The sequence below is a fragment of the Salmo trutta genome, chromosome 18 (assembly GCF_901001165.1).
Source record: "Salmo trutta chromosome 18, fSalTru1.1, whole genome shotgun sequence".
In the NCBI taxonomy this organism is placed as follows: Eukaryota; Metazoa; Chordata; class Actinopteri; order Salmoniformes; family Salmonidae; genus Salmo; species Salmo trutta.
In genome coordinates, this window is record NC_042974.1 from 54,216,224 (window position 1) to 54,244,083 (window position 27,860).

At 43.6% G+C, this 27,860-nt stretch overlaps 1 protein-coding gene across 1 annotated transcript; it reads right to left on the bottom strand.

The window, feature by feature from the left end:
* Positions 1 to 2,053: 2,053 nt before the first annotated feature.
* Positions 2,054 to 27,860, bottom strand: LOC115153527 (Usher syndrome type-1G protein homolog). The gene is made up of 6 exons (XM_029699053.1): positions 27,506 to 27,860; positions 12,514 to 12,739; positions 5,825 to 6,055; positions 5,435 to 5,596; positions 4,507 to 5,231; positions 2,054 to 3,159 (listed from the first exon to the last, which is right to left on the bottom strand). Exons 1-5 carry the CDS (start codon positions 27,667 to 27,669, stop codon positions 4,509 to 4,511), a joined length of 1,506 nt encoding a protein of 501 aa, XP_029554913.1. The 5' UTR covers positions 27,670 to 27,860; the 3' UTR covers positions 2,054 to 3,159; positions 4,507 to 4,508.

Genomic DNA, 27,860 nt, shown 5'->3' on the forward strand with positions numbered 1-27,860 from the left:
AGCACTAGGCTATCAGACAGACCTTCATTCGTGTCTCTAGTCTACATACACAACCCAGGGGACATTTTTATTTATTTAACTAGGCAAGTCAGCTAAGAACAAATTCTTATTTACAATGACAGCCTACACCAGCCAAACCCAAATGACGCTGGGCCAATTGTGCGCCGCCCTATGGGACTCCCAATCACGGCCAGTTGTGATACAGCTTAGATTCGAACCAAGGTGTCTGTAGTGACACCTCAAGCACTGAGATGCAGTGTCTTAGACCGCTGCACCACTCGGGAGCACTAGGCTATCAGACAGACCTTACGTCATCCCTCTAGACTACAGTCATAGCCAAAAGTTTTGAGAATGACAGAAATATTAATTTCCACAACGTTTGCTGCTTCAGTGTCTTTAGATATTTTTTGTCAGATGTTACTATGGAACACTGAAGTATAATTACAAGCATTTCATAAGTGTCAAAGGCTTTTATTGACAATTGGTGATGCAAAGAGTCAATATTTGCAGTGTTGACCCTTCTTTTTCAAGACCTCTGCAATCCGCCCTGGCATGCTGTCAATTAACTTCTGGGCCACATCCTGACTGATGGCAGCCCATTCTTGCATAACCAATGCTTGGAGTTTGTCCACCCGCCTCTTGAGGATTGACCACAAGTTCTCAATGGGATTAAGTTCTGGAGAGTTTCCTGGCCATGGACCCAAAATATCGATGTTTTGTTCCCCGAGCCACTTAGTTATCACTTTTGCCTTATGGCAAGGTGCTCCATCATGCTGGAAAAGGCATTGTTCGTCACCAAACTGTTCCTGGATGGCTGGGAGAAGTTGCTCTCGGAGGATGTGTTGGTCCTATTCTTTATTCATGGCTGTGTTCTTAGGCAAAATTGTGAGGGAGCCCACTCCCTTGGCTGAGAAGCAACCCCACACATGAATGGTCTTAGGATGCTTTACTGTTGGCATGACACAGGATTGATGGTAGCGCTCACCTTGTCTTCTCTGGACAAGCTTTTTTCCGGATGCCCCAAACAATCGGAAAGGGGATTCAGAGAAAATGACTTTAACCCAGTCCAATCCCTGTACCTTTTGCAGAATATCAGTCTGTCCCTGATGTTTTTCCTGGAGAGAAGTGGCCTCTTTGCTGCCCTTCTTGACACCAGGCCATCCTCCAAAAGTCTTCGCCTCACTGTGTGTGCAGATGCACTCACACCTGCCTGCTGCCATTTCTGAGCAAGCTCTGTACTGGTGGTGCCCCGATCCCGCAGCTGAATCAACTTTAGGAGACGGTCCTGGCGCTTGCTGGACTTTCTTGGGAGCCCTGAAGCCTTCTTCACAACAACCATGTGGTTGATTTAGGTGCAATCTTACTGGCAGCAATATCCTAGCCTGTGAAGCCCTTTTTGTGCAAAGCAATGATAATGGCACGTGGTTCTTTGCAGGTAACCATGGTTGACAGAGGAAGAACAATGATTCCAAGCACCACCCTCCTTTTGAAGCTTCCAGTCTGTTATTCGAACTCAATCAGCATGACAGAGTGATCTCCAGCCTTGTCCTCGTCAACACTCACCTGTGTTAACGAGAGAATCACTGACATGATGTCAGCTGGTCCTTTTATGGCAGGGCTGAAATACAATGGAAATGTTTTTGGGGGATTCAGTTCATTTGCATGGCAAAGAGGGACTTTGCAATTAATTGCAGTTCATCTGATCACTCTTCATAACATTCTGGAGTATATGCAAATTGCTATCATACAAACTGAGGCAGCAGACTTTGTGAAAATTAATATTTGTGTCATTCTCAAAACTTTTGGCCACGACTATACATACAGGACCCAGGAGACATAGGAGCAATAGGCTATCAGACAGACTTTCAAATCGTCCCTCTAGTCTACATCAACTCTGTGTTGTTCAATTCCTAACAGGAGCTGTCAGTCATGTTATCACAATGTAACACTAGTGACAGAAACAGCAGGGAAGACCTATCCAGCTGAACCATCGTTGCAGTTGTAGTTGCAATTACCAAGATATTAACAACCAGTGTCAAAAAAGTAACTTTCATTAATTGTAATAAAGGTTTTATTATAACTGTTATGTGTGAGAGTACATCCAAACATGACATAATTCATACATAATCATTGAAGTTACATACAAACACATTCATGCACAGTCATACACACCAGTCCACAGGCAGACCTCTTGTGAAACACTATACCCCGGGGCTGGAGGCCCTCAGCAAACCCCAGATAACAGTTACCTTAGCACAGACAGAGTGCATTCCAAATGGCACCCTGTTCCCTATATAGTGCATAGGGAACACTAAGGGTACTGGTCAAAATAAGTGCACTACATAAGGGATAGGGTGCCTTTTGGGATGAAGACAGACAGACTGACTGACGGATAACCTCACGGAACCATGTTCCAGTATCTTCATTAAAACACAAACTGTCCTTAAAAACAGAAATGTGGATATGTCCAAAATGGCACCCTATTCCCTACATAGTGCACTACTTTTGACCAGGGTCCATAGGGATCTGGTCAAAAGTAGTGCAATGTGTTGGGAATAGGGTGCCTTTTAAGACATTGTAGTCTGGACATGGGCAGCCTAGCATCTTAGCTAACTGTAGTACCACTATTATACACAGTACAGTAACAAAACTGTACAATAATGTCTGTAATAAACCATAAATGAAACATTTTCTATAAATAATAAATAACATTACACGTTTGCACAAATATACAGACAAAAACATTATGAAATGCTCACTTGCAAATGGAATACACCATTACATATGGTAACGTGTGAGTGCATCGGTGAGTGGAGAGAATAATTACTAATTACAAGGTTGTGTGCCAGTGTTAGCATGTGTGTGGGCACAGTCCCATGGCACCCGTGGCCCTACCAGACCATATGGCCGTGTAACTGAAGATGTCCTCTCATGCACGGCACCAGGACACTGGGGACTCTACCAGACCCAGTGTAATCTTCTCTGTGTCCCCAGGCAGGGAGCAACGTCCCTGGATATAGAGGCATTAGAGCCAGGCTCTGTGGATCATAACACCATCTCATAACTAGAACTGATCAAGACAGAGCAGGACCACATTCACTGCCAAGTCTAGGCCTCCAGTGTCATCTTGAACGACAGTAAATTATCTTTGCTCTGTGACTGAAACAAAAGAAAACATGTACAGTATTATATATTCAATGTACCATCTAGAAATCTACTATAATAGCTTATGCCTATTTCAATAGTAAGTAAGCATTTCACAGTAAGGTCTACCTGTTGTATTCGGCGCATGTGACAAAATTTGATTTGAGCTGTCCTAAATTATGTAATTTTGCCATTCTGTGGTGTAGTTTTACTGCTCTCCACTAGATGGCCCCATTTATTTACATCATCTACATCCACACACACACATAGGTAGGAAGTCTGCTAGTACTCTCTCAGAGTAAAAAATAGATACAAATAAATTCACTTACTGTACTGTCAGTCTGTAGTGTCTGCTAAGTGGCCTATAATATATATATATTTTTTTATTTCCACACTGTGGAATAATACTGTGAAATTGTGAACATTTTAGTGTAAAGGTGTCCGCATACTAGGTTTGGTTTGCTCCTCACAGAACTCGGCTAGGCGAAGTTAAAATACCTTTTCTTGAAAAACAAGAAAATTGCAATAATAGTACTATTTGTCCATCTTGACATGCCATAACCAGTATACACTTCCTCAAAATAGTCAGAATAAATCTAAGATAACTCAAGAAATCTGTTATTAATTTTTACATTTTTGCAGAGATCTTTTAAATTTTACATCTAACTAAGACGTTTGAGTATACTGCAAGTGAAAAAATGTGCAGGAAAATGAGTCGTCTCTCATTGAATGACAACAAACACTTAATTGAAGAATCCCTACTGTTGACCAATCCGGACGAAGGGGTGTAGACTACAAAACTTCAGCTTGCCTTGAGAAAATGTTTTGTGTGCACGAACAGACAAAAAAAACCTTGCCGAAGACCAAAACCAACAAAAACGTCACAAAATGTTGTCATAATATATGCATGAACGGTTTCGGCTGGGAAGCATGCGGACGCCTTAAGAGCTGTTTGAAATGTCAGCCTGTTTTGGTGGGATGTAGTTTAGGCCTGCCTGGTGGCATCGCTAATAGACCAAAAAGAAAGAGAGTTCTAAACCTCTCTGCCAATTAGCTAGTTTTCAGACTTCCTCTCCCCACTCCCAGACAGTCCCAACAAAATTCTTGCTTGAGAAATTTCTCTTGCTAAGAAGCTATTCGTTTTCTTTTTGACCATTTTGATTGAAAACAATCACAGTAAGGTACTTAATTTTTAACCAGAAATTATTTTATATTAAAATAAAAAAAGGCATTTGGCCTTTAAAGAATCTACTGTACAGACCCTCAAAGCTCAGTGTTCTTGATTCCCTCTATTGTTTGAGGCATGTAGGCTATCAAAGTAAGTTGCTTTGCCTGTCATAGAATTCATAAAGTAATACTGACCTTCAGAGATCAGTGTCCTCGATGCCCTCTGGTTCCTCCAGGGTGTCCAACCGTCTCTTACAGGCCTCTAGTAGCTTCTTCCTGGGTCCCAGGGGGATGTGTATGGAGGTCAGGTCCTGGTCCGAGCAGAGCAGTAGGGCCTCCAGGTCGATTTTCTCCTTCCTGAAGATGGGCATGAAATCCCCCAGGCTCTGGGAGGCCAGGAAGGTCTCCAGTGGTCCGTTCTCAGGCTCCAGCTCCTCATCCAGGCCCAAATCAGCCTCCTCCCAGGGCAGCTCCTGTAGGTGCCTCTCCTGGAGGCTCAGGGCACTGCCGATGCTGTCTATCTCTATTGCATCGTCCAGGCTGGGTTGGCGACGTTGGAGGTGGCCACGGAGACGAACGTTAGGGGCCCGGCCTACGGGTTCACTGCCAGCCACAGAACCCTTGTCCCGGGCTCCGATGCCGAAGAGACCGCCGGATACGTAGTTCCGTCGGAACACCATGGTTCCGAGACCTGGCCGGGTGAACAAAGAGTCGCGGCCTGAGTCGGCGCTGATCTCAGAGTAGGCTGCCTCGTGAAGGCCCGGGTCGCTTATGGCACGGGAGATGTGGGAGATGGTGTCCGCACGGTCGTCGTCATAATCGTCATGGTCATCGTCATGGTGATCGTGGTTGTTGCCGTGGTGAGGGAACATGTCCCGGATGTTGAGACGCGAGCGGTCCTTGGAGTTGGCATAGGTGCCCTGTTGAAGGAACATCAATGAATAGAAACCCATTTTAATGGAGCGAACCCAGGTTTCCGCACTAAGCCTGTGGGAAATGTAATGGGTTCTCCATTTAATATTTGGGAGTATAGAGTGTTCATTTTTCTAAATTGTATTTTCCGTTAGTCAGAACCTCACCAACTGTTTTGGGTGTTGCGTCTCTACCTAGCTACTTATTTTACCTGCTTGAGGAACATGACGTCCTGGCCAAGCTGAAGGCCAGACAGCGAGCGTACACTCTTCCTCCCATCCTCGTAGATCTTGAAGGTGCCGTCCACCTGTTTCTTCTTCTCTAGCTTCTTCTGAATCTTGGTCCTACCCTTGGCTGTGGAGTGAAGAGTGGCCTATAGAGAGAGAGGATTGCACAGATCAAACGTGGACTCAGAAGAGGACATTAACACAGATAATTTACAAAATGTAAAGCTAGACATAATGCTGACATTTCCTGAGCTTACTCAGGAATGAAAAACAATATCAAATGATTTACTCAAACTGCCGTTGACTATCAAAATAATAGGAAATGCATTAATGAGAAATTGACAGTGAAGTAGCAGGGAAGAAATGCTTTTGACCTGTGAGTATGGCATATTGGAAGTGAGAGTGTTGAACTGAGGAAGTTTGCGGTTTAGCGTGCTGCTGCTGTTATAACTAGTGAAGCTCATGGCATCGGAGTTATCCGACGCTACACTCTCCTTCAGGAACTTCCTCTCCATCCGCTGGTGGTGTTTCTGCTGCATCTTCACACAGTCCTTTATCCTCCTCTCCGCCATGCGGAATGCTCTGTCTTTCAGCTTGCTCACCAGCTTATAGGAAAGGTAGATATATTTATTCACAATTTAAAATTCCACAAATACCACCATAGCAGTTTGCATACAGGCAAACAACCTACTGATTCAAAATGTGCATTTAGTAGTCTCAATAAAGATGGAATAGGACTCTTCCTGCATATGTTCCTTCACAGCTAATTCTCCAGTGTTAAAAATAAACAAAATGAACCATGTTAAATCAACACTGAAAGTGTTGAGTCTGTGGACCCATATAGACCCTGTAAGAGTGTTTAACACTGCTTAGTGTAAAGCCTTATTCAAATACTTCCCAGAGTGCATTGCCTTTCAAGTAAATTGTAAAGTTACCACCCATGACTGTATTTGTTAGTGACAGAGACATGAATGTTGCATTCATCTACCTTTAGTTCTATGGACTTCTAGATCCTAAGCTGATATGTTAATGTGATTTTTTAAACATTTTATAACACAATACCACAAATAAGGACTTATTTTGAGGACGAAATTTTTTCCTAATACAGGGGAATGAAACTCATACGCATCACTTTCAACAAAAACCACACCCTTCGCTATCATATTTCCCAGCATTCTCTATTGCAGGTATATTTTTAGAATTGTTTTTTGAATGTCTATGTTTGTGCATGTACATTGATTGATTGATTGGTTAATTAATTAATTAATTGATCGTATGCTACTCAAATATAAATTACCCAAAAAAGAATCTAAACTAATCCAATATGTTACGTGGACTTATTTTACCCGTTACTGAAAGTTGTTCCAGTTTATATGGTTTAGGTAGTCTCAAAGCTTAGTCTATAAAACAAAGTGTGTAATAGGAAGGGAATGACATACACCTTAGCCAAATACGTTTAAACTCAGTTTTTCACAATTCCTGACACTTAATCCTAGTACAAATTCCCTGTTTTAGGTCAGTTAGGATCACCACTTTATTTTAAGAATGTGAAATAATAATAATAATAGTAGAGAGAATGATTTGTTTCAGCTTTCATCACATTCCCAGTGGGAATATACAAACACTCAATTAGTATTTGGTAGCATTGCCTTTAAGTTGTTTAACTTGGGTCAAATGTTTTGGGTAGCCTTCCACAAGCTTCCCACAATAAGTTGGGTTAATTTTGGCCCATTCCTCCTGACAGAGCTGGTGTAACTGAGTCAGGTTTGAAGGCCTCCTTGCTCGCACACGCTTTTTAGGTTCTGCCCACAAATGTTCAATAGGATTGAGGTCAGGGCTTTGTGATGGCCACTCCAATACCTTGACTTTGCTGTCCTTAAGCCATTTTGCCACAACTCTGGAAGTATGCTTGGGGTCATTGTCCATTTGGAAGACCCATTTGTGACCAAGCTTTGACTTCCTGACTGATGTCTTGAGATGTTGCTTCAATATATCCACATAATTCTCCTCCCTCATGATGCCATCTATTTTGTGAAGTGCACCAGTCCCTCCTGCAGCAAAGCACCCACACAGCATGAGGCTGCCACCCCCGTGCTTCACGGTTGGGATGGTGTTCTTCGGCTTGCAAGCCTCCCCCTTTTTCATCCAAACATAACAATGGTCATTATGGCCGAACAGTTCTATTTTTGTTTCATCAGACCAGAGGACATTTCTCCAAAAAGTACAATCTTTGTCCCCATGTGCAGGTGCAAACCGTAGTCTGGCTTTTTAATGGCGGTTTTGGAGCTGTGGCTTCTTCCTTGCTGAATGGCCTTTCAGGTTATGTCAATATTGGACTCGTTTTACTGTGAATATAAATACTTTTGTACCCGTTTCCTCCAGCATCTTCACAAGGTCCTTTGCTGTTGTTCTGGGATTGATTTACACTTTCTGCACCAAAGTAGATGTCCTAACCGACTTGCCAAAACTATAGTTTGTTAACAAGGAATTTGTGAAGTGGTTGAAAAACGAGTTTTAATGACTCCAACCTAAGTGTATGTAAACTTCCGACTTCAACTGTATTATGTCTATATATGGGAAACCAAGATGGCGTAGCAGTGCAGACGTGTTTGTCATTGTCCCGTGTAAATTTAGTTTTTTTTGTCTGTTTTTTATATTTTTTAAATCTCTTTTTCCATTTTTAAATGAAACATACCTTCCGGCAACCCGCCTCACCCAATGTGATATGGATCTGCTATTTATAGACCTTATAGCTATAACCTCCATCGGAAGCTAGCCATCAGATGCTAACCAGCTAATTAGCTACTAGCTATTTAGTCATTGTTAGCCCCTGCTAGCGGCCTTTACCTTTAGCTCAGAATATCCGCCAGTCTGCACAGCGCGATGTGAACCCTGAGCATACCGGACTGCTTTTCTCCACTACATCACCGGATTCCTGCCGTAGCTCCGGACCATTACTCAATATCATCACAGCTAGCTAGCTGCTACCAAGTGGCCCAGCCCCAAAACTAGCCTTGAGCCAGGCCCATCTCCCGGCCTGCTCAGTGGACCCTATGGTCACTCGGGTACACAGCTGATGCCTCCCGGACTCATCACTAACATGACTGGAAGCCACTACATCAACGGATTCCTGACGTAAGCTCTGGACCTTTGCATCGGCTCATCGCAGCTAGCTAGCTGCTACCGAGTGGCTAACATCCTTGTCCCAAAGCAAGCACCAGTTAGTCTCGAGCCAAGCGCATCTCTCGGCTTGCAAACGAAATTACTCCAGCTACAATATCCTTTTGCCAATTGGCCTGGACCCTTTGTCTACACGGAGTCCCGCTGATCCATTACGACTGGTCTGCCGACCTAATTCCGTCCGTTGTGCCCTCAACCGGCCTTCGCCGGACGTCGGTGAAGACACTTCTGCTAGCGCCAGCATGCTATCTTTATGTATGCCGTGTCTCCCGCTTGCTAGCGTAGTAACGACTACCTAACGGCCACTCATATAGAGTGGGGGATTGGGGGATTGCATAAGCCTTCTGGAAGATCTGATGAATGAGGATGGCGGACATGAAAAAAAGGAGAGAAGTGGAATATGTTGAGAGTGAATATGGAATGGAGAATAACACAGAACTTTTGGAAGAGCTACAGAAGGAAATTGAACGTGACAAGAGTGAGTTTGAATGAAATGCGGTGGCAGGTACAGTGATGACCGCCGAGAAGGAGCTGAGTGTAGAGGGAAGCGGTGTGGTGAGGAAGGTTGGCGTCAAGTGCAAAAAGAGAGTTACGCGCTCCAGTAGCTCAGAGATGGAACCTGACGAGAGTGAGGACCGGCGAGTTTGGACATGATAATTAATGAAGCATCTGGTCCAGTAGGAGTGATTTTTTTGGAGAAAGTGGACCCTTGCCTTTTGGCGGATCCATTTGTGGTTTCAGGGTGGGTGAGAAAGGAGTTGGGTAAAGTTGAATCAGTGAAGCTAACCTGTAGTGGACTTGTGATATTTGTTTGTGATTTTTTTATCAGAGGGAGCCAGCGCTCCATGTCGCACGACTTAGGTCAAGATTTGTTTCTTGCTTTGCTCTTAGGAACAGGGCACCATTGAAAATAGTGATGTTTGGGGTAGCGTTAAGTGTGGAGATGGCGCAATTGAAGTTGAGGATTCCTGATGTTTGTGGCGCCCGCCGTTTGGTGTGTCACAGACTTGGTGGTGAAACAGAGGAGTCACTGTCATTCCTTTTGAGTCAGAATCTCCACCCTACAAAGTCATGTTAGGATATATCGGTTATCCTGTTAGAGCTTTTGTGCGAAATCTACTGCGTTGTTTCACGTGCAGCGTTCATGGTGATGTTGCATCAAATCAAATTGTATTAGTCACATGTGCCGAATACAACCTTATAGTGAAATGCTTACTTATAAGACCTTAACACTTATTTTTCTTAAAACTGCATTGTTGGTTAAGTAAAAAATAGATAAATAAAAAATAAAAAATAATTAAAGAGCAGCAGTAAAATAACAGTAGCAAGGCTATATACAGGGGGTACCAGTACAGAGTCAATGTGCGGGGGCACAGGATAGTTGAGGTAATATGTACATGTAGGTAGAGTTAAAGTGACTATGCATAGATAATAAACAGAGAAGCAGCAGCGTAAAAAGAGAGAGGGGGGGCAATGCAAATAGTCTGGGTAGCCATTTGATTAGCTGTTCAGGAGTCTTATGGCTTGGGGATAGAAGCAGTGTGTAGGAGGGAGATTCCTAGATGTGGGAAGTGTGTAGTAGGACAAGGACAGAGAATTGTGTAGTTTTGGTGGATACAGTTGTGTGTGTTACCTGTAGGGGTGCCCATGCTGCTGGGGATCGGAAGTGTCCGATGCAAGAGATGCAGGCTGAAATGGCCACAGTCAGAGTAGTGCATAAGGTGACGTATGCTGAGGCAGTGAAGATATCAGATATCCTGCTTCCGTTTCCAGAAAAAGCCCCCCAAAAAATGTGCAACCCTGCCTGTAAATCACATTATGTTGGTTTGCAAAGTGATGTGTAATTTCTATTGGAATAAAACAGAGTTAGGATGTCCAACAGTTAGAATTTTTTATTGACCTTCAACCTTCATTCCAAATGACTACCAAGGGTAGGGTTATGATGAGACTACCTAAACATTTAAACTGGAGAAAAAAAATCTAACTAACATTGGATTAGTTAAAAAATATGTATTATTTATCTTTGTGTAGCATAAGATTAATCAATGTATATGAACAAACAGAGATAATGAACCAAACCGTTTTTTAAAAATCTACCTGCAATAGAGCATGCTGGGAAATATGATAATGATGAGTGTGGTTTGATTCAAAGTGATGGTGTATGAGTTTCAGGCCCCTCTATTAGGGTAAAACTAGGACCTCATAATAAGGCCTTATGAAATGCTGTACATATGGTATTATGGCATTCTCTCCACCAGCTTCATGAGGTAGTCACCTGGAATGCATTTCAATGAACAAGTATGCCTTGTTAAAGTTCGTTTGTGGAATTCCTTTCCTTCTTAATGTCTTTGAGCCAGTCAGTTGTGTTGTGACAATGTAGGGGTGGTATATAGAAGATAGCCCTATTTGGTAAAAGACCAAGTCCATATCATGGCAAGAACAGCTCAAATAAGCAGAGAGAAATGACATTCCATCATTACTTTAAGACATGAAGGTCAGTCAATGGGGAAAATGTCAAGAACTTTGAAAGTTTCTTCAAGTGCAGTCGCAGAAACCATTAGGGACTATGATAAAACTGGCTCTCATGAGGACCGCCACAGGAAAGGAAGACCCAGAGTTACCTCTGCTGCAGAGAATAAGTTAATTAAAGTTACCAGCCCCAGAAATTACAGCCCAAATAAATGCTTCAGAGTTCAAGTAACAGACACATCTCAACATCAACTGTTCAGAAGAGACTGCGTGAATCAGGCATTCATGGTCGAATTGCTGCAAAGAAACCACTACTAAAGGACACCAATAAGAAGAGACTTGCTTGGGCCAAGAAACATGAGCAATGGACATTAGACCGGTGGATATCTGTCCTTTGATCTGAGTCCCACCGTGAAGCATGGAGGAGGAGATGTGATGGTGTGGAGGTGCTTTTCTGGTGACACTGTCAATGATTTATTTAGAATTCAAGGCACACTTAACCAGTAGGGCTACCACAGCATTCTGCAGCGATATGTCATCCTATCTGGTTTGCGCTTACTGGGACTATCATTTGTTTTTCAACAGGACAATGACCCAACACACATCCAGGCTGTGTAAGGGCTATTTGACCAAGAAGGAGAGTGATGGAGTGCTGCATCAGATGACCTGGCCTCCACAATCATCCAACCTCAACCCAATTGAGATGGTTTGGCGATGAGTTGGACTGCAGAGTGAAGGAAAAGCAGCCAACAAGTGCTCAGCATATGTGGGAACTCCTTCAAGACTGTTGGAAAAGCCTCCCAGGTGAAGCTGGTTGTGAGAATGCCAAGAGTGTGCAAAGCTGTCATCAAGGCAAAGGGTGGCTACTTTGAAGAATCAAAAATGTTAAATATATTTTGATATGTTTAACACTTTTTTGGGTTACTACATGATTCCATATGTGTTGTTTCATAGTTTTGACATCTTCACTATTATTCTATAATGTAGACGTAATAATAAATAATATTATTAATAATAATATAATAATAAAGATAAACCCTTGAATGCGTAGGTGTCCAAACTTTTGACTGGTACTGTATGTATGTATGTATGTATGCATGTATGTATATATATATATATATTTATTTATTTATTTTAGGATCTCACTTGGCGAAGTCCACAGTACCGAGAATGGATGAATGCAACAACGATGTCTCTGTCACAAACAAATACAGTCATGGGTGGTAATGCTACAATTTACTTGGAAGGCAACGCACTCTGGGAAATATTTGAATAAGGCTTTACACTAAGCAGTGTGTTAATTTAACACTGTTCGTTGTCTATATGGATCCATAGACTCAACACTTTCTGTGTTATTTAGTTATTTTTGACACTGAAAGAATTTGCTGTGTTGTCATTTCTCCTGACACCTCACCTTGGGGTTGAGGGCCGACTGCTTGGCGGCGATGGAGTCCAGGTACCGGACACAGTCCATGTGGCTCTTGGTGGCGGCCATGTCGAGGGGCGTGTGGTAGTCATTGTCCAGGCACCACACGTTGGCTCCGAACGACACCAGGAAGGATAGGCAGTTGTGGTGGCCGTTGGCGGCGGCCAGGTGGAGCGGAGTGTTCCCCCAGATATCACACTTGTCCTGGTCACCTCTGGGAGAGGTAGAGAGGGAAAAGGAACAGAGGTATTAAGAGCATATGTTACAGAGTACACAAAAAAACATACTTAGGCCTTTTACTCCTACTGCAGCATCGGCCATCAATAACAGCTGTCGACAGAATAAGGACTCAAATTATTGCATGCCAGTTTATGGAGAACATTTAATTCCACGAGTAGGTGTAACCTAATTCCAGGAAACTGGGCCATAGTGTATGTACTTGTGTGTGACACAGGGTTTGCACAGAGAATTATATTTCACTTCCTGCTTTGCAGGTCAGGGTCCCTCCCCTTCCTGTGTTCCCCCCGTTGTGGTGTGATCAATAATTGACTGGGTGCAGGTAAAACATTACAGTGGTGTTACCATGTATTATTCAACACATGGACCGAGAGTCTTTTTTCTCACAGACACACAGAGAAGCTGTGACTACACAGAGCCACAAGGTCAACACCTGTGCCATGTCCAGATGCCAAACGTTGTCAAACGTGATTCCTTATTCTACATGCCAGTGAGACATGTTTGTTTTACAAAGCATACAGTGACTTTGGAAAGTAAATCAGATCCCTTGACTTTTTCCACATTTACAGCCCTACTCTAAAAAAAATATATATTTTTATTTTATTTAACCTTTATTTAACTAGGCAAGTCAGTTAAGAACAAATTCTTATTTACAATGACGGCCTACCAAAAGGCAAAAGGCCTCCTGCGGGGACAGAGGCTGGGATAATTAAAAAAATAATAATTTAAATATAAAAACTCAGCAAAAAAAGAAACATCACTTTTTCAAGACCCTGTCTTTCAAAGATAATTCGTAAAATTACAAATAACTTCACAGATCTTCATTGTAAAGTGTCACATGCATGACGCTAGAGAGACGAAGCAGGTACGGGGAGTCAAACATTTAATATACAACGGACATGGAATGAGACAGAAACAGCGTCAGCAAACGAGTAATACAGACAAAAAACAATTAATGCAGCAGCAGGAAACAGAGCAAGGGAACTGACGCTAGAGGGCACCAGGGGAGGAAGGAAGAGGGGAGGAAATAAACAGGTGATGACTGAGTCCAGGTGAGTCCAAAATCACTGATGCGCGTGACGGGGGAAGGCAGGTGTGCGTAACAAATGGCAGGAGTGCGTGATGCAGGGCAGCCTGGTGCCCTCAAGCGCCAGCGGGAGCAGACGTGACACTAAAGGGTTTAAACACTGTTTCCCATGCTTGTTCAATGAACCATAAACAATTAATGAACATGAACCTGTGGAACGGTCGTTAAGACACTAACAGCCTGCTATAGACCACCCTCTGCCCCCAGCTGTGCTCTGGACACCATATGTGAACTGATTGCCCCCCATCTATCTTCAGAGCTCGTGCTGCTAGGTGACCAAACTGGGACATGCTTAACACCCCAGCCATCCTACAATCTAAGCTTGATATCCTCAATCTCGCATAAATTATCAATGAACCTACCAGTTACCACCCCAAATCCGTAAACACGGCACCCTCATAGATATCATCCTAACCAACTTGCCCTCCAAATACACCTCTGCTGTTTTCAACCAAGATCTCAGTGTTCACTGCCTCATTGCTAGCATCCGTAATGGGTCAGCCGTCAAACGACCTCCACTCATCAGTGTCAAACGCTCCCTGAAACATTTCAGTGAGCAAGCCATTCTAATCGACCTGGCCCGGGTATCCTGGAAGGATTTTGACCTCATCCAGTCAGTAGAGGATGCCTGGTTATTTTTTTTTATTTTTTATTCCTTCCTCACCATCTTAAATAAGCATGCCCCATTCAAGACATTTAGAACCAGGAACAGATATAGCCCTTGGTTCTCTCCAGACCTGACTGCCCTTAACCAACACGAAAACATCCTGTGGCGTTCTGCATTAGCATCGAACAGCCCCCGTGATATGCAACTTTTCAAGTTAAAAACCAATATACACAGGCAGTTAGAAAAGCCAAGGCTAGCTTTTTTCAAGCAGAAATTTGCTTCCTGCAACACAAACTCCAAAAAGTTCTGGGACACTAAAGTCCATGGAGAATAAGCGCACCTCCTCCCAGCTGCCCACTTCACTGAGGAAAGGAAACTGTCACCTCCGATAAATCCACTATAATTGAGAATTTCAATAAGCATTTTTCTACGGCTGGCCATGCTTTCCACCTGGCAACCCCTACCGCGGTCAACAGCACTGTACCCCCCACAGCTACTCGCCCAAGCCTTCCCCATTTCTCCTTCTCCCAAATCCAGTCAGCTGATGTTCTGAAAGAGCTGCAAAATCTGGACCCCTACAAATCAGCCGGGCTAGACAATCTGGACCCTCTCTTTCTAAAATGATCTGCCGAAATTGTTGCAACCCCTATTACTAGCCTGTTCAACCTCTCTTTCGTGTGGTCTGAGATTCTAAAAGATTGGAAAGCAGCTGCTGTCATCCCCCTCTTCAAAGGAGGGGACACTCTTGACCCAAACTGCTACAGACCAATATCTATCCTACCCTGCCTTTCTAAGGTCTTCGAAAGCGAAGTCAACAAACAGATTACCGACCATTTCGAATCCCACCACACCTTCTCCCCTATGCAATCTGGTTTCAGAGCTGGTCATGGGTGTACCTCAGCCATGCTCAAGGTCCTAAACGATATCGTAACCGCCATCGATAAGAAACAATACTGTACTGCCGTATTCATCGACCTGGCCAAGGCTTTCGACTCTGTCAATCACCACATCCTCAACGGCAGACTCAATAGCCTTGGTTTCTCAAATGATTTCCTCGCCTGGTTCACCAACTACTTCTCTGATAGAGTTCAATGTGTCAAATCGGATGGCCTGTTGTCCGGGCCTCTGGCAGTCTCTATGGGGGCGCCACAGGGTTCAGTTCTTGGGCAAAAACCTCTGTCTGTATACATCAACGTTGCTGGTGAGTCTCCTCTACGCAGACGACACCATTCTGTATACTTCTGGCCCTTCTTTGGACACTGTGTTAACAACCCTCCAGACGAGCTTCAATGCCATACAACTCTCCTTACGTGGCCTCCAACTGCTCTTAAATACAAGTAAAACTAAATGCATGCTCTTCAACCGATTGCTGCCTGCACCTGCCCGCCCATCCAGCATCACTACTCTGGACGGTTCTGACTTAGAATATGTGGACAACTACAAATACCTAGGTGTCTGGTTAGACTGTAAACTCTCCTTCCAGACTCACATCAAACATCTCCAATCCAAATTAAATCTAGAATTGGCTTCCTATTTCACAACAAAGCATCCTTCACTCATGCTGCCAAACATACCCTCGTAAAACTGACCATCCTACCAATCCTCGACTTTGGCGATGTCATTTACAAAATAGCCTCCAATACCCTACTCAATAAACTGGATGCAGTCTATCACAGTGCCATCCGTTTTGTCACCAAAGCCCCATATACTACCCACCACTGCAACATGTACGCTCTCGTTGGCTGGCCCTCGCTTCATACTCGTCGCCAAACCCATTGGCTCCAGGTCATCTACAAGACCCTGCTAGGTAAAGTTCCCCCCTTATCTCCGCTCACTGGTCACCATAGCAGCACCCACCTGTAGCACGCGCTCCAGCAGGTATATCTGTCTGGTCACCCCCAAAGCCAATTCCTCCTTTGGCCGTCTCTCCTTCCAGTTCTCTGCTGCCAATGACTGGAACAAAATACAAAAATCTCTGAAACTGGAAACACTTATCTCCCTCACTATCTTTAAGCACCAGCTGTCAGAGCAGCTCACAGATCACTGCACATAGCCCATCTATAATTTCCTACATTTATTTTGCTCCTTTGCACCCCATTATTTATATTTCTACCTAGCACTTTCTTCCACTACAAATCTACCACTCCAGTGTTTTAATTGCTATATTGTATTTACTTTGCCACCATGGCCTTTTTTGCCTTTACCTCCCTTATCTCACCTAATTTGCTCACACTGTATATAGACTTATTATTCTACTGTATTATTGACTGTATGTTTTGTTTTACTCCATGTGTAACTCTGTGTTGTTGTATGTGTCGAGCTGCTTTGCTTTATCTTGGCCAGGTCCAAATTGTAAATGAGAACGTGTTCTCAACTTGCCTACCTGGTTAAATAAAGGTGAAATATATATTTTTTTAAAACAGTGTCTTATGAAAATTTAGGACGCTAAAGAGGCCTGTCTACTGACTGAAAAACATCAAAAGAAAGATGCCCAGGGTCCCTGCTCATCCGCGTGAACGTGCCTGCTTAGGCATGCTTCAAGGAGGCATGAGGACTGCAAATGTGGCCAGGGCAATAAATTGCAATGTCTATACTGTGAGACAGAGCTACAGGGAGACAGCACGGACAGTTGATCGTCCTCGCAGTGGCAGACCACGTGTAACAACAACTGCACAGGATCGGTACATCCGAACATCACACCTGCAGGACAGGTACAGGATGGCAACAACAACTGCCCAAGTTACACCAGGAACGCACAATCAGTGCTCAGACTGCCCTCAATAGGCTGAGAGGCTGGACTGAGGGCTTGTAGGCCTGTTGTAAGGCAGGTCCTCACCAGACGTCACCGACAACAACGTCGCCTATGGGCACAAACCCACCGTCGCTGGACCAGACAGGACTGGCAAAAAGTGCTCTTCACTGATGAGTCGCAGTTTTGTCTCACCAGGGGTGATGATAGGATTCACCTTTATCGTCGAAGGAATGAGCGTTACATCGAGGCCTGTACTCTGGAGCGGGATCGATTTCGAGGTGGAGGGTCCGTCATGGTCAGGGGTGGTGTGTCACAGCATCATCAGACTGAGCTTGTTGTCATTGCAGGCAATCTCAACGCTGTGCGTTACAGGGAAGACATCCTCCTCCCTCATGTGGTACCCTTCCTGCAGGCTCATCCTGACATGACCTTCCAGCATGACAACGCCACCAGCCATACTGCTCGTTCTGTGCGTGATTTCCTGCAAGACAGGAATGTCAGTGTTCTGCCATGGCCAGCGAAGAGCCCGAATCTCAATCCCATTGAGCACGTCTGGGACCTGTTGGATTGGAGGGTGAGGGCTAGGGCCATACCCCCCAGAAATGTCCGGGAACTTGCAGGTGCCTTGGTGGAAGAGTGGTGTAACATCTCACAGCAACAACTGGCAAATCTGGTGCAGTCCATGAGGAGGACATGCACTGCAGTACTTAATGCAGCTGGTGGCCACACCAGATACTGACTGTTACTTTTGATTTTGAACCCCTTTGTTCAGGGACACATTATTCCATTTCTGTTAGTCACATGTTTGTGGAACTTGTTCAGTTTATGTCTCAGTTGTTGAATCTTGTTATGTTCATACAAATATTTACACATGTTAAGTTTGCTGAAAATAAACACAGTTGACAGTGAGAGGACGTTTATTTATTTGCTGAGATATATAGATACAGTTGAAGTCGGAGGTTTACGTACACCTTAGCCAAATACATTTAAACTCAGTTTTTCACAATTCCTGACCTTTAATCCTTAAAAATTCCCTGTCTTAGGTCAGGATCACCACTTTATTTTAAGAATGTGAAATGTCAGAGAGAGAATGATTTAGTAGAGAGAGTGATTTGTTCCAGCTTTTATTTCTTTCATCACATTCCCACTGGGTCAGAAGTTTACAAACACTTAGTATTTGGTAGCATTGCCTTTAAATTGTTTAACTTGGGTCAAACGTTTCAGGAAGCCTTCCACAATAAGTTGGGTGAATCTTGGCCCATTCCGCCTGACAAAGCTGGTGTAACTCAGTCAGGTTTGTAGGCCTCCTTCCTCGCACACGCTTTTTCAGTTCTGCTCACCAATTTTCTATAGGATTGAGGTCAGGGCTTTGTGATGGCCACTCCAATACCTTGACTTTGTTGTCCTTAAGCCATTTTGCCACAACTTTGGAAGTATGCTTGGGGTCATTCTCCATTTGGAAGACCCATTTGCGACCAAGCTTTAACTTCCTGACATGTCTTGAGATTTTGATACAATATATCCACATAATTTTCTTTCCTCATAAGCCATCTATTTTGTGAAGTACACCAGTCCCTCCTGCAGCAAAGCACCCCCACAACATGATGCTGCCACCCCCGTGCTTCACGGTTGGGATGGTGTTATTCAGCTTGCAAGCCTCACCTTTTATCCTCCAGACATAATGATGGTCATTATGGCCAAACAGTTATATTTTTGTTTCATCAGACCAGAGGACATTTGTCCAAAAAGTACGATCTTTGTCCCCATGTGCAATTGTAAACTGTAGTCTGGCTTTTTTTATGGCGGTTTTGGAGCAGTGGCTTCTTCCTTGCTGAGCGACCTTTCAGGTTATGTCGATATAGGACTCTTTTTACTGTGGATATAGATACTTTCTACCTGTTTCCTCCAGCATTTTCACAGGGTCCTTTGCTGTTGTAATGGGATTGATTTGTACTTTTCGCACCAAAGTACGTTCATCTCTAGGACACAGAACGTGTCTCCTTCCTGAGCGGTATGACGGCTGCTTGGTCCCATGGTGTTTATACCTTCAGGCATTTGGAAATTGCTCCCAAGGATGAACCAGACTTGTGGAGATCTACAATGTTTTTTCTGTGGTCTTGGCTGATTTCTTTTGATTTTCCCATGATGTCAAGCAAAGAGGCACTGAGTTTGAAGGTAGGCCTTAAAATACATCCACAGGTACACCTCCAATTGACTCAAATAATGTCAGTTAGCCTATCAGAAGCTTCTAAAGGAATGACATAATTTTCTGGAATTTTCCAAGCTGTTTAAACGGCACAGTCAACTCAGTGCATGTACACTTCTGACCCACTGGAATTGTGATACAGTGAATAATAAGTGAAATAATCTGTCTGCAATCAATTGTTGGAAAAAATGACTTGTGTCATGCACAAAGTAGATGCCCTAACCGACTTGCCAAAACTATAGTTTGTTAACAAGAAATTTTGGAGAGGTTGAAAAACTAGTTTTAATGACTCTAACCCAAGTGTATGTAAACGTCCGACTTCAACTGTAAATATAGGACAAAACACACATCACGACAAGAGAGACAACACTACATAAAGAGAGACCAAAGACAACAATCTAGCAAGGCAGCAACACATAACAGAGCATGGTACTGTAGCAGCACAACATGACAACAACATGGTAGCATCACAAAACATGGTACAAACATTATTGGGCACAGACAACAGCACAAAGGGCAAGAAGGTAGAGACAAAAATACATCACGCAAAGCAGCCACAACTGTCAGTAAGAGTGTCCATGATTGAGTCTTTGAATGAAGAGATTGATATAAAACTGTCCAGTTTGAGTGTTTGTTGCAGCTCGTTCCAGTCGCTAGCTGCAGCGAACTGAAAAGAGGAGCGACCCAGGGATGTGTGTGCTTTGGGGACCTTTAACAGAATGTGACTGGCAGAACGGGTGTTGTATGTGGAGGATGAGGGCTGCAGTAGATATCAGATAGGGGGAGTGAGGCCTAAGAGGGTTTTATAAATAAGCGTCAACCAGTGGGTCTTGCGACAGGTATACAGAGATGACCAGTTTACAGAGGAGTATAGAGTGCAGTGATGTGTCCTATAAGGAGCATTGGTGGCAAATCTGATGGCCGAATGGTAAAGAACATCATGCCGCTCGAGAGCACCATTACTGCCGATCTATAAATTATGTCTCCGTAATCTAGCACGGGTAGGGCTGGTCATCTGAATCAGGGTTAGTTTGGTAGCTGGGGTGAAAAAGGAGCGATTACGATAGAGGAAACCAAGTCTAGATTTAACTTTAGCCTGCAGCTTTGATATGTGCTGAGAGAAGGACAGTGTACCGTCTAGCCATACTCCCAAGTACTTGTATGAGGTGGCTACCTCAAGCTCCAGGCTGTATCACAACCGGCTGTGATTGGGAGTCCCATAGGGCGGGGCACAATTTTCCCAGTGTCGTCCGGGTTTGGCCGGTGTAGGCCGCCATTGCAAATAAGAATTTGTTCTTAAATTGACTTGTGTAGTTAAAAAAGGTTTAAATAAAATAAATTAAAAAAGCTCTAAACCCTCAGAGGTAGTTTAAGAGGGTTAATAAATTATGGTATGATAAACTGTAAGGTCTCCTCTTCAGGAGACCTCTGTGTGTGTTAAAACCTGTTTTTGAGTGTTGTGACCTTCAGACACTATCAGAAGGCGTCTAACGTTCAGACTCCTGTCTGGATCCCACCGTGGTTACCTGGTTTTCTGAGAACACAAGACTGCCTCAGACTTGATGAAACCAGCCCCCTGTCAGAAGATGCTTACACTCGTTCACATTGTTATGACTCTATACTTGTGATGAAAGGTCAAGTTTCGGTCAATCCCACTTCTGAGCTTTTAATTGCTCATAAGGTGGTTACTGCTGTCAGGGGAGGTTAGATTTATTAAAATGTTGTTGCCAGGGAAACTCACAAGGAGGACTGGGAGAGGCTATATGAGTTACAGGATGTCTTAGACATTTTGCAGAACTTGGGGAACTATCATATACTGTTATACGGTACTCTGTACCATCTTCTGCCTACAATTGTATTACTAAAATTTGTATTTTAATACTTAAACAAAGAGTCTGTTTTCTTTCCATTACTAATGTATGTTTGATAATTATATAGACCTGATCATTTGTTGAAGAAATTGACCAACATAGTAATCAAACCTGTGGGGAGAGGGGCATTCTTCTTACCAAACTACATAACCTTTGTTTTGGAGGTGTTCAGGACAAGGTTATGGGTAGATAAAGCTTGTTGGACACTAAGAAAGCTTTGTTGTAGAGCATTTAATACAAAATCCAGGGAGGGGCCAGCTGTGTATAAGACTATCATCTGCATATAAATGGATGAGAGAGCTATGTTGTTGATGTAAATTGAGAAGAGCATGGGGCCTAGGATCGAGCCTTGGGGTACTCCCTTGGTGACAGGCAGTGGCTGAGATAAACTCCAAACTGGCTGTCATGTGCCTTTTACTGAGGACTGGCCACTCTACCATAAAGGCCTGATTGGTGCAGTGCTGCAGAGATGGTTGTCCTTCTGGAAGATTCTCCCATCTCCACAGAGGAATAGAGCTCTGTCAGAGTGACCATCAGGGTTTTAGTCACCACCTTGACCAAGGCCCTTCTCAAATGCTCAGTTTGGCCCTGCGGACAGCTCTAGGAAGAGTCTTGGTGGTTCTTCTTCCATTTAAGAATGATGGAGGCCACTGTATTCTTGGGGACATTCAATGCTGCAGACATTTTCTGGTACCCTTCCCCAGATCTGTGCCTCGACACAATCCTGTCTCGGAGCTCTACAGACAATTCCTTCAACCTCGTGGCTCGGTTTTTGCTCTGACATGCACTGTCAACTGTGGGACCTTAAATAGACAGGTGTGTGCCTTTCCAAATCATGTCCAATCAATTGAATGGATTCCAATCAAGTTGTAGAAACATCTCAAGGATGGTCAATGGAAACTGGATGCACCTGAGCTCAATTTCGAGTCTCATAGCAAAGGGTCTGAATACTTATGTAAATAAGTTATTTCAGTTTTTTTTTTTAAATACATTTCCAAAGGTTTCTAAAAACCTGTTTCACTTTGTCATTATAGGGTATTGTGTGTAGATTGCTGAACAAAATGTTTTTTTAATCCATTTTAGAATAAGGCTGTAACGTAACAAAATGTGGAAAAAGTGAAGGGGTCTGAATACTTTCCGAAGGCACTGTATTTCTATCAGAACATTGCAAAATGTTCCGTCCAGCTCAACGCGCCCCCACTGGCTGCTTTCCTCTACCCTAATTTCTACATGTCAGTAAAACCTGATCTTGGATCAGGTCCCCCTCTGTCCATATAATCGGATTCATTATAATTTCAAAGGCCAACCTGTTCCTGAATTAGCACTCCTACTCTGAAAATCTACATTTACATTACATTACATTTAAGTCATTTAGCAGACGCTCTTATCCAGAGCGACTTACAAATCTACATACGGGCCCATATCCTGGCATAAGGTAGTCAATACAGCAGGGCTGCCCAACCCTCTTCCTGGAGATCTACTGTCCTGTAGGTTTTCAACCCAACACTAATTTAGCAGTTCTGATTCAGCTAGTTAAGCAGCTAATTAGTAGAATCAGGTGTGTTAAATTAGGGTTGGACTGAAAACACACAGGACAGTAGATCTCCAGGAAGAGGGTTGGGCAGTCATGCAATACAGTATCAATTAGTAAAACAACTCATTGTTGTACTAATTGTGAGTATTCTGATACCTCCTACTAACACATTTGATCCTTTATGCATTTATAAATTCGATGTGCATTGTCATGTTTGACTCTCCACCTACAGATTATGCCTGATGGTCAATTGTGCTTGACTATCAACAAGACAACCAAGGGATCTGACCCAACAGTCAGCCAACCCTACCCTATGGCCCAGTTACAGACCAAAACAATGGTGGTTGTTACATAATTAAAACACAGCCTCGTCACTTTTTTGTTTTATGTATAATTTTTGAGAAAATAGGCTACAGCTTCTGATATCCAAATCTGTTTGCTCAATCTTTAATCTCTGTGGAATAGACAGGGCTGGAATGCGGTTTTAACCAATCAGCATTCTGGATTAGACCCACCCGTTGTATAACGAAAAATAATAATACACAAATAGAAAAAGCATAATTTGTATGAAATACGTTACACAGTCAGAGCATCTCCATTCAGTGCTTATTAGTCCAAGATGAAACAATATGGATCTGGGAAACCACCCAGACCTACATGTACAGCCCCATTATTTTCCTTTTACCTTCTAGATAAGAACACAAAGAGGCCTGTATAATGCAGAAAAGAGGTAGGACCAGATCAGCATAGTTCAATTACAGCAAACTGCTTTTACCTTCTAGAAGGCCCTCTGACCTCCACCACAGCTCTGGTCCTGTCCATCCTTAGCTCATCCACCTCCAGCCTGGCCCTGTGGTGTAGCATCAGTCCCCTGGGAGTGTTGTTAGAGGACCAGTCTGCCCAATTAGTCCTATCCGTCACCCTGACCTTTCCTCTTCAGCTAATATCTATGGTTTTAATATCTACGCTACACCTCTGCCACTGCAGCTTCTCTCAGGCATCAGCCTCTACTGTTCTCTCCACACTTAATTACCACCATGCCTTATAAACCTGTCACTAAGGTCTTGACGTATCCCTCAAGTCTCGACTCTACCATCCCCCTCTCCTCCTCTACTGTCTCTCCTCCGCGTCTCTATTCCTTCAGTCTCGACCCTACCCTCCTCCTCTGCCCTCTCTCCCTACCCTCCTCCTCTGCCCTCTCTCCCTACCCTCCTCCTCTGCCCTCTCTCCCTACCCTCCTCCTCTGCCCTCTCTCCCTACCCTCCTCCTCTGCCCTCTCTCCCTACCCTCCTCCTCTGCCCTCTCCCTACCCTCCTCCTCCTAATCTCTTCTGCTCTCCTGGGTGCTGTGTCAACCATAGTGGGTTGTCATAGGACAGGGCTCTCTTAAATAGGGAGCAAATACTATACCCTTTCCATCCAAACCTGCTTTGTCCAGCACTTAAACCTTCAACAAAAGGGAGGGCTTTTTGCCTATACTGTACACAAAGGAGCTTCAGTAGCTGAAAGAGTAGCTGACTTATCCAACGATAATATAGCCTTACTCCTAAATCCTGAGTCTCTCTTGTTTCCCATTGAAAGTCAGAAAGCACCATTGATAGACCACTGAGGGTGTACAGTGACATACAGTATACAGTAGGTCCTAATTAGGTGACGTATGCCTAGCGTTTTTTTGTGGGCAACAAAGAGTATAGCTGTTATCTGGCTGTAGTACCCTGCTACTGTGGCTCACAAGTATAGTCCATGGTAGCCTGCTAGCGAACAATATGGTAAAAGGAGTGGGCCCTTTCAAAAGTTGATCTGATTGAAAACAGCATTTTCATATGTAATTCAACTGGATAAATTACATAGGGAGGGAGGCCCTGTGATACAGAACGTGATACATTAATTCAACTCATAATCAAAGCTACCATCAATGAATGTGGGTCCACTCCATCCCTTCACTACTACTACTTATAGCCGCGAGAACTAGGGGTGCTGAGGGTGCTGCAGCACCTCCTGATATATTGAAATTAAATAAATAAATTATATATAAAAAAAAGTGTTAACGGGTGCAATATATCTAACTAACTGATTGGCTTAGTTTAGAAAAATGCATGTTTATCTTTGTGAAGCATAAAATTTATCAATCAATCAATCAATGTACAAACACAGATATTAACAACTTTTTTATCAACCTGCAGTAGAGTATGCTGGGAAATATGATAATAATGAGTGTGGTTTTGATGGGACTGTTTTACTCTCCACAGTGTAAAACAATAACTCTGGTTATTAACACCAACAAATGGGGGTTATTTTTAGGGATGCACGATATATCTGTGAAGATATCGGAATCGGACGATATTAGCTAAAAATGCCGACATCGGCCCAATGTCTAGGGTAACGCCGATGTGCAAAACCGATGTCAAAGTTGACGTGCATACCTATATAACGTAGATAGATACATGACGTAATGACGCCATTTGCGCTAGACGTGCAACACAGCATTCCTAAGCTGGCCCACAATGTCTGCTGTTTGGATCGAGCAGTCAACAAGTCGAGCAGTCATTTGAAAGAGTAAAAAAAAAATATTCAGTGAGACAACTCAATGGCAAAATCCATTAACGCCAAGATAATGATATTCATTGCCCTTGACAATCAACTGTTCTCTGTCGTGGGTGATGTTGGCTTTCGCCGACTGGTCGAGCACTGGGTAACACTACCAAGTGCGCTATTTTTCCGATGTTGCCCTACCGGAGTTACACAGTAATAGCGTCACTGCTATTAGCTTCACAACTGACATTTGGACCAGCGATATCAGCCCCGTGAGCATGCTGAGTCTGACAGCACAGTGGGTTGTCAAGGATTTCGTACTGAGGAAAGTCGTATTTCATGCACATGAATGTGCTGGTTGTCATACCGCTGCTGCCATTTCAATGGCATTTGAGAACACATTTGAAACATGGACACATTAGCTATCTCCATTCGAACAACAGACTCGAGAAATTAGCTCATCAACTGCGCCTGCAGCAGACGTGATACCCTCTGTCATGGCATTGAAACGCCTGCTCAACAAAACTGCCGACACAGGCTGTGAACAAGTGATTCAGTGGCATTCTCTCTTTACTGTGTCGCCATCATGCCCGATGCTATGTACAAGGATCGCTACTTCGATGCAGACAAGAAACAGGGTTTACGTGAAATGTTACATACACAGCTGGACAAGATGGACATCGACACAGTGACAGTGCGCACCGAGGAAGAGAGGCCACGGAAAGACAGAGCTGAAACTTCACTGTATGATGAAATCCTGGTTGAGAATGAAACGACTGAACAAATGAACAACGAAACAGTACAGCAAGTAAGTGAAAGAAATAGGTTTTGATTATGTTTTACTGGTAATGGGGACATACGTAAAGGCCAACTAAATAACTTTTTGGTCAGTGTGGTGTGTGTGTAACCTTTATTTAACTAGGCAAGTCAGTTAAAAACAAATTCTTATTTACAATGATGGCCTACCCTGGCCAAACCCGGACAACGTTGGGCCAATTGTGTGCCGCCCTATGGGACTCCCAATCACGGCCGGATATGATCAGGGACTATAGTGACGCCTCTTGTGCTGAGATGCAGTGCCTTAGACCGCTGCGTCCGTGTGTGTGTTAACTATTCAACTGTACTAGAATGCTTAAAAGGCCACTAATATTGTAAATATCGGTATCGGGTTGTTTTGGCAAGGAAAACATCGGTTATCGGTATCGGCCAAAAATGTCATATTGGTGCATCACTAGTTATTTTACACCACTAAGTGTTAATGCCACTCTTACAGAGTGAATTTAACTCCTGAATCAACACTATAAATGTTACACTGAAAAATCAACACTGGCAGAAATAAGGTAGAATACATTCTCAAATTGAATTGTATGTTCACTCAAGCTAAACTTCTAAGTTGAGTGAACATACAATTACACTTGAGAATGTATGTTGGTTCAGATATGCCCAAATGTTGAGCAAACTCACAATCTTATTGCAGCTGGTTGCCTTACAATTGTAAATTGAAGCAACATATATTTTTTTAATTGTGTGTGTGTGAACGTGCTTGTGTGTGTGATGCATGCATGTATAAGTATTCACGCCACATGGTTGTGAATGGGTATGTGAGAGAATGTTGGGTAGGCCATCCTCCTGCCAGTGACCTTTGCCTTTAATTAGGCTGTTAAAATGGAGGCAAAGCGCTGTCCATCACATCAACAGCACCCTTGGATGGGGTGAGGAGGGTGAAACCAGCATACATAAATCCTGAGCTGGCACTAACAGACATGTTGTTCCTAGACAGTAATCAGGGCTTCAACCAGCTGACTGGAGGTTTTAGTAGTCTTTTGTAGCTCAACTTCAGGATAGTGGTTTCGATTCCCGTGACCACCTATAGGTAAAATGAGCCATATATCAGAGATAAGATATTATATGTACATAATAGTCACGTCTCTAACCTATATATGGCTCTGACTACTGACTTTTCAGATGGAAGTGAGATATGCACATTGCCATGTGACAGTGACACCCCCACACCTGTTTGTTGATAGTTCAACAGGTAGACCAATTTGCAAAGGGGACAGCTGAGCAAAATGTTAAGTTAGTTGCCTTGGTGCGGAGTTGCGATTGAAGCTATTGTCTGTGCTATAGGCTGCTTAGGAAACTTAACGACACTTACCCTCTTCCCACAATAACCCGGAGCGCGTCAAGGTTGCCGTGGTACGCAGCCCATAAAGTCGGTGTCATTCCATCTTCATCAGGCGCATTCAGCTCCTTCCGAGTGGCCTCTCTGAGTAGGTCCAGGTAGCCATCCCGGGCCGCCCGGTGGTACTTGTCGTTCATGGTGCCTATGGCTCCGGTAGCCTGGCTCACGGTCGCTTATTTGGCATCAAGGCGAAGAGCTTGCCCTCCGAAGGGGCAGGTTTGTCCTAAAGGCGCGGGGTTTCGTTGGGTCTTCGGTTGTTGCTTCCCTCCGGAAGGAGGTAGTGACTACCGGGGACTGTAGAGAGAAAGAATCCGGAGCGGTTGCCAGG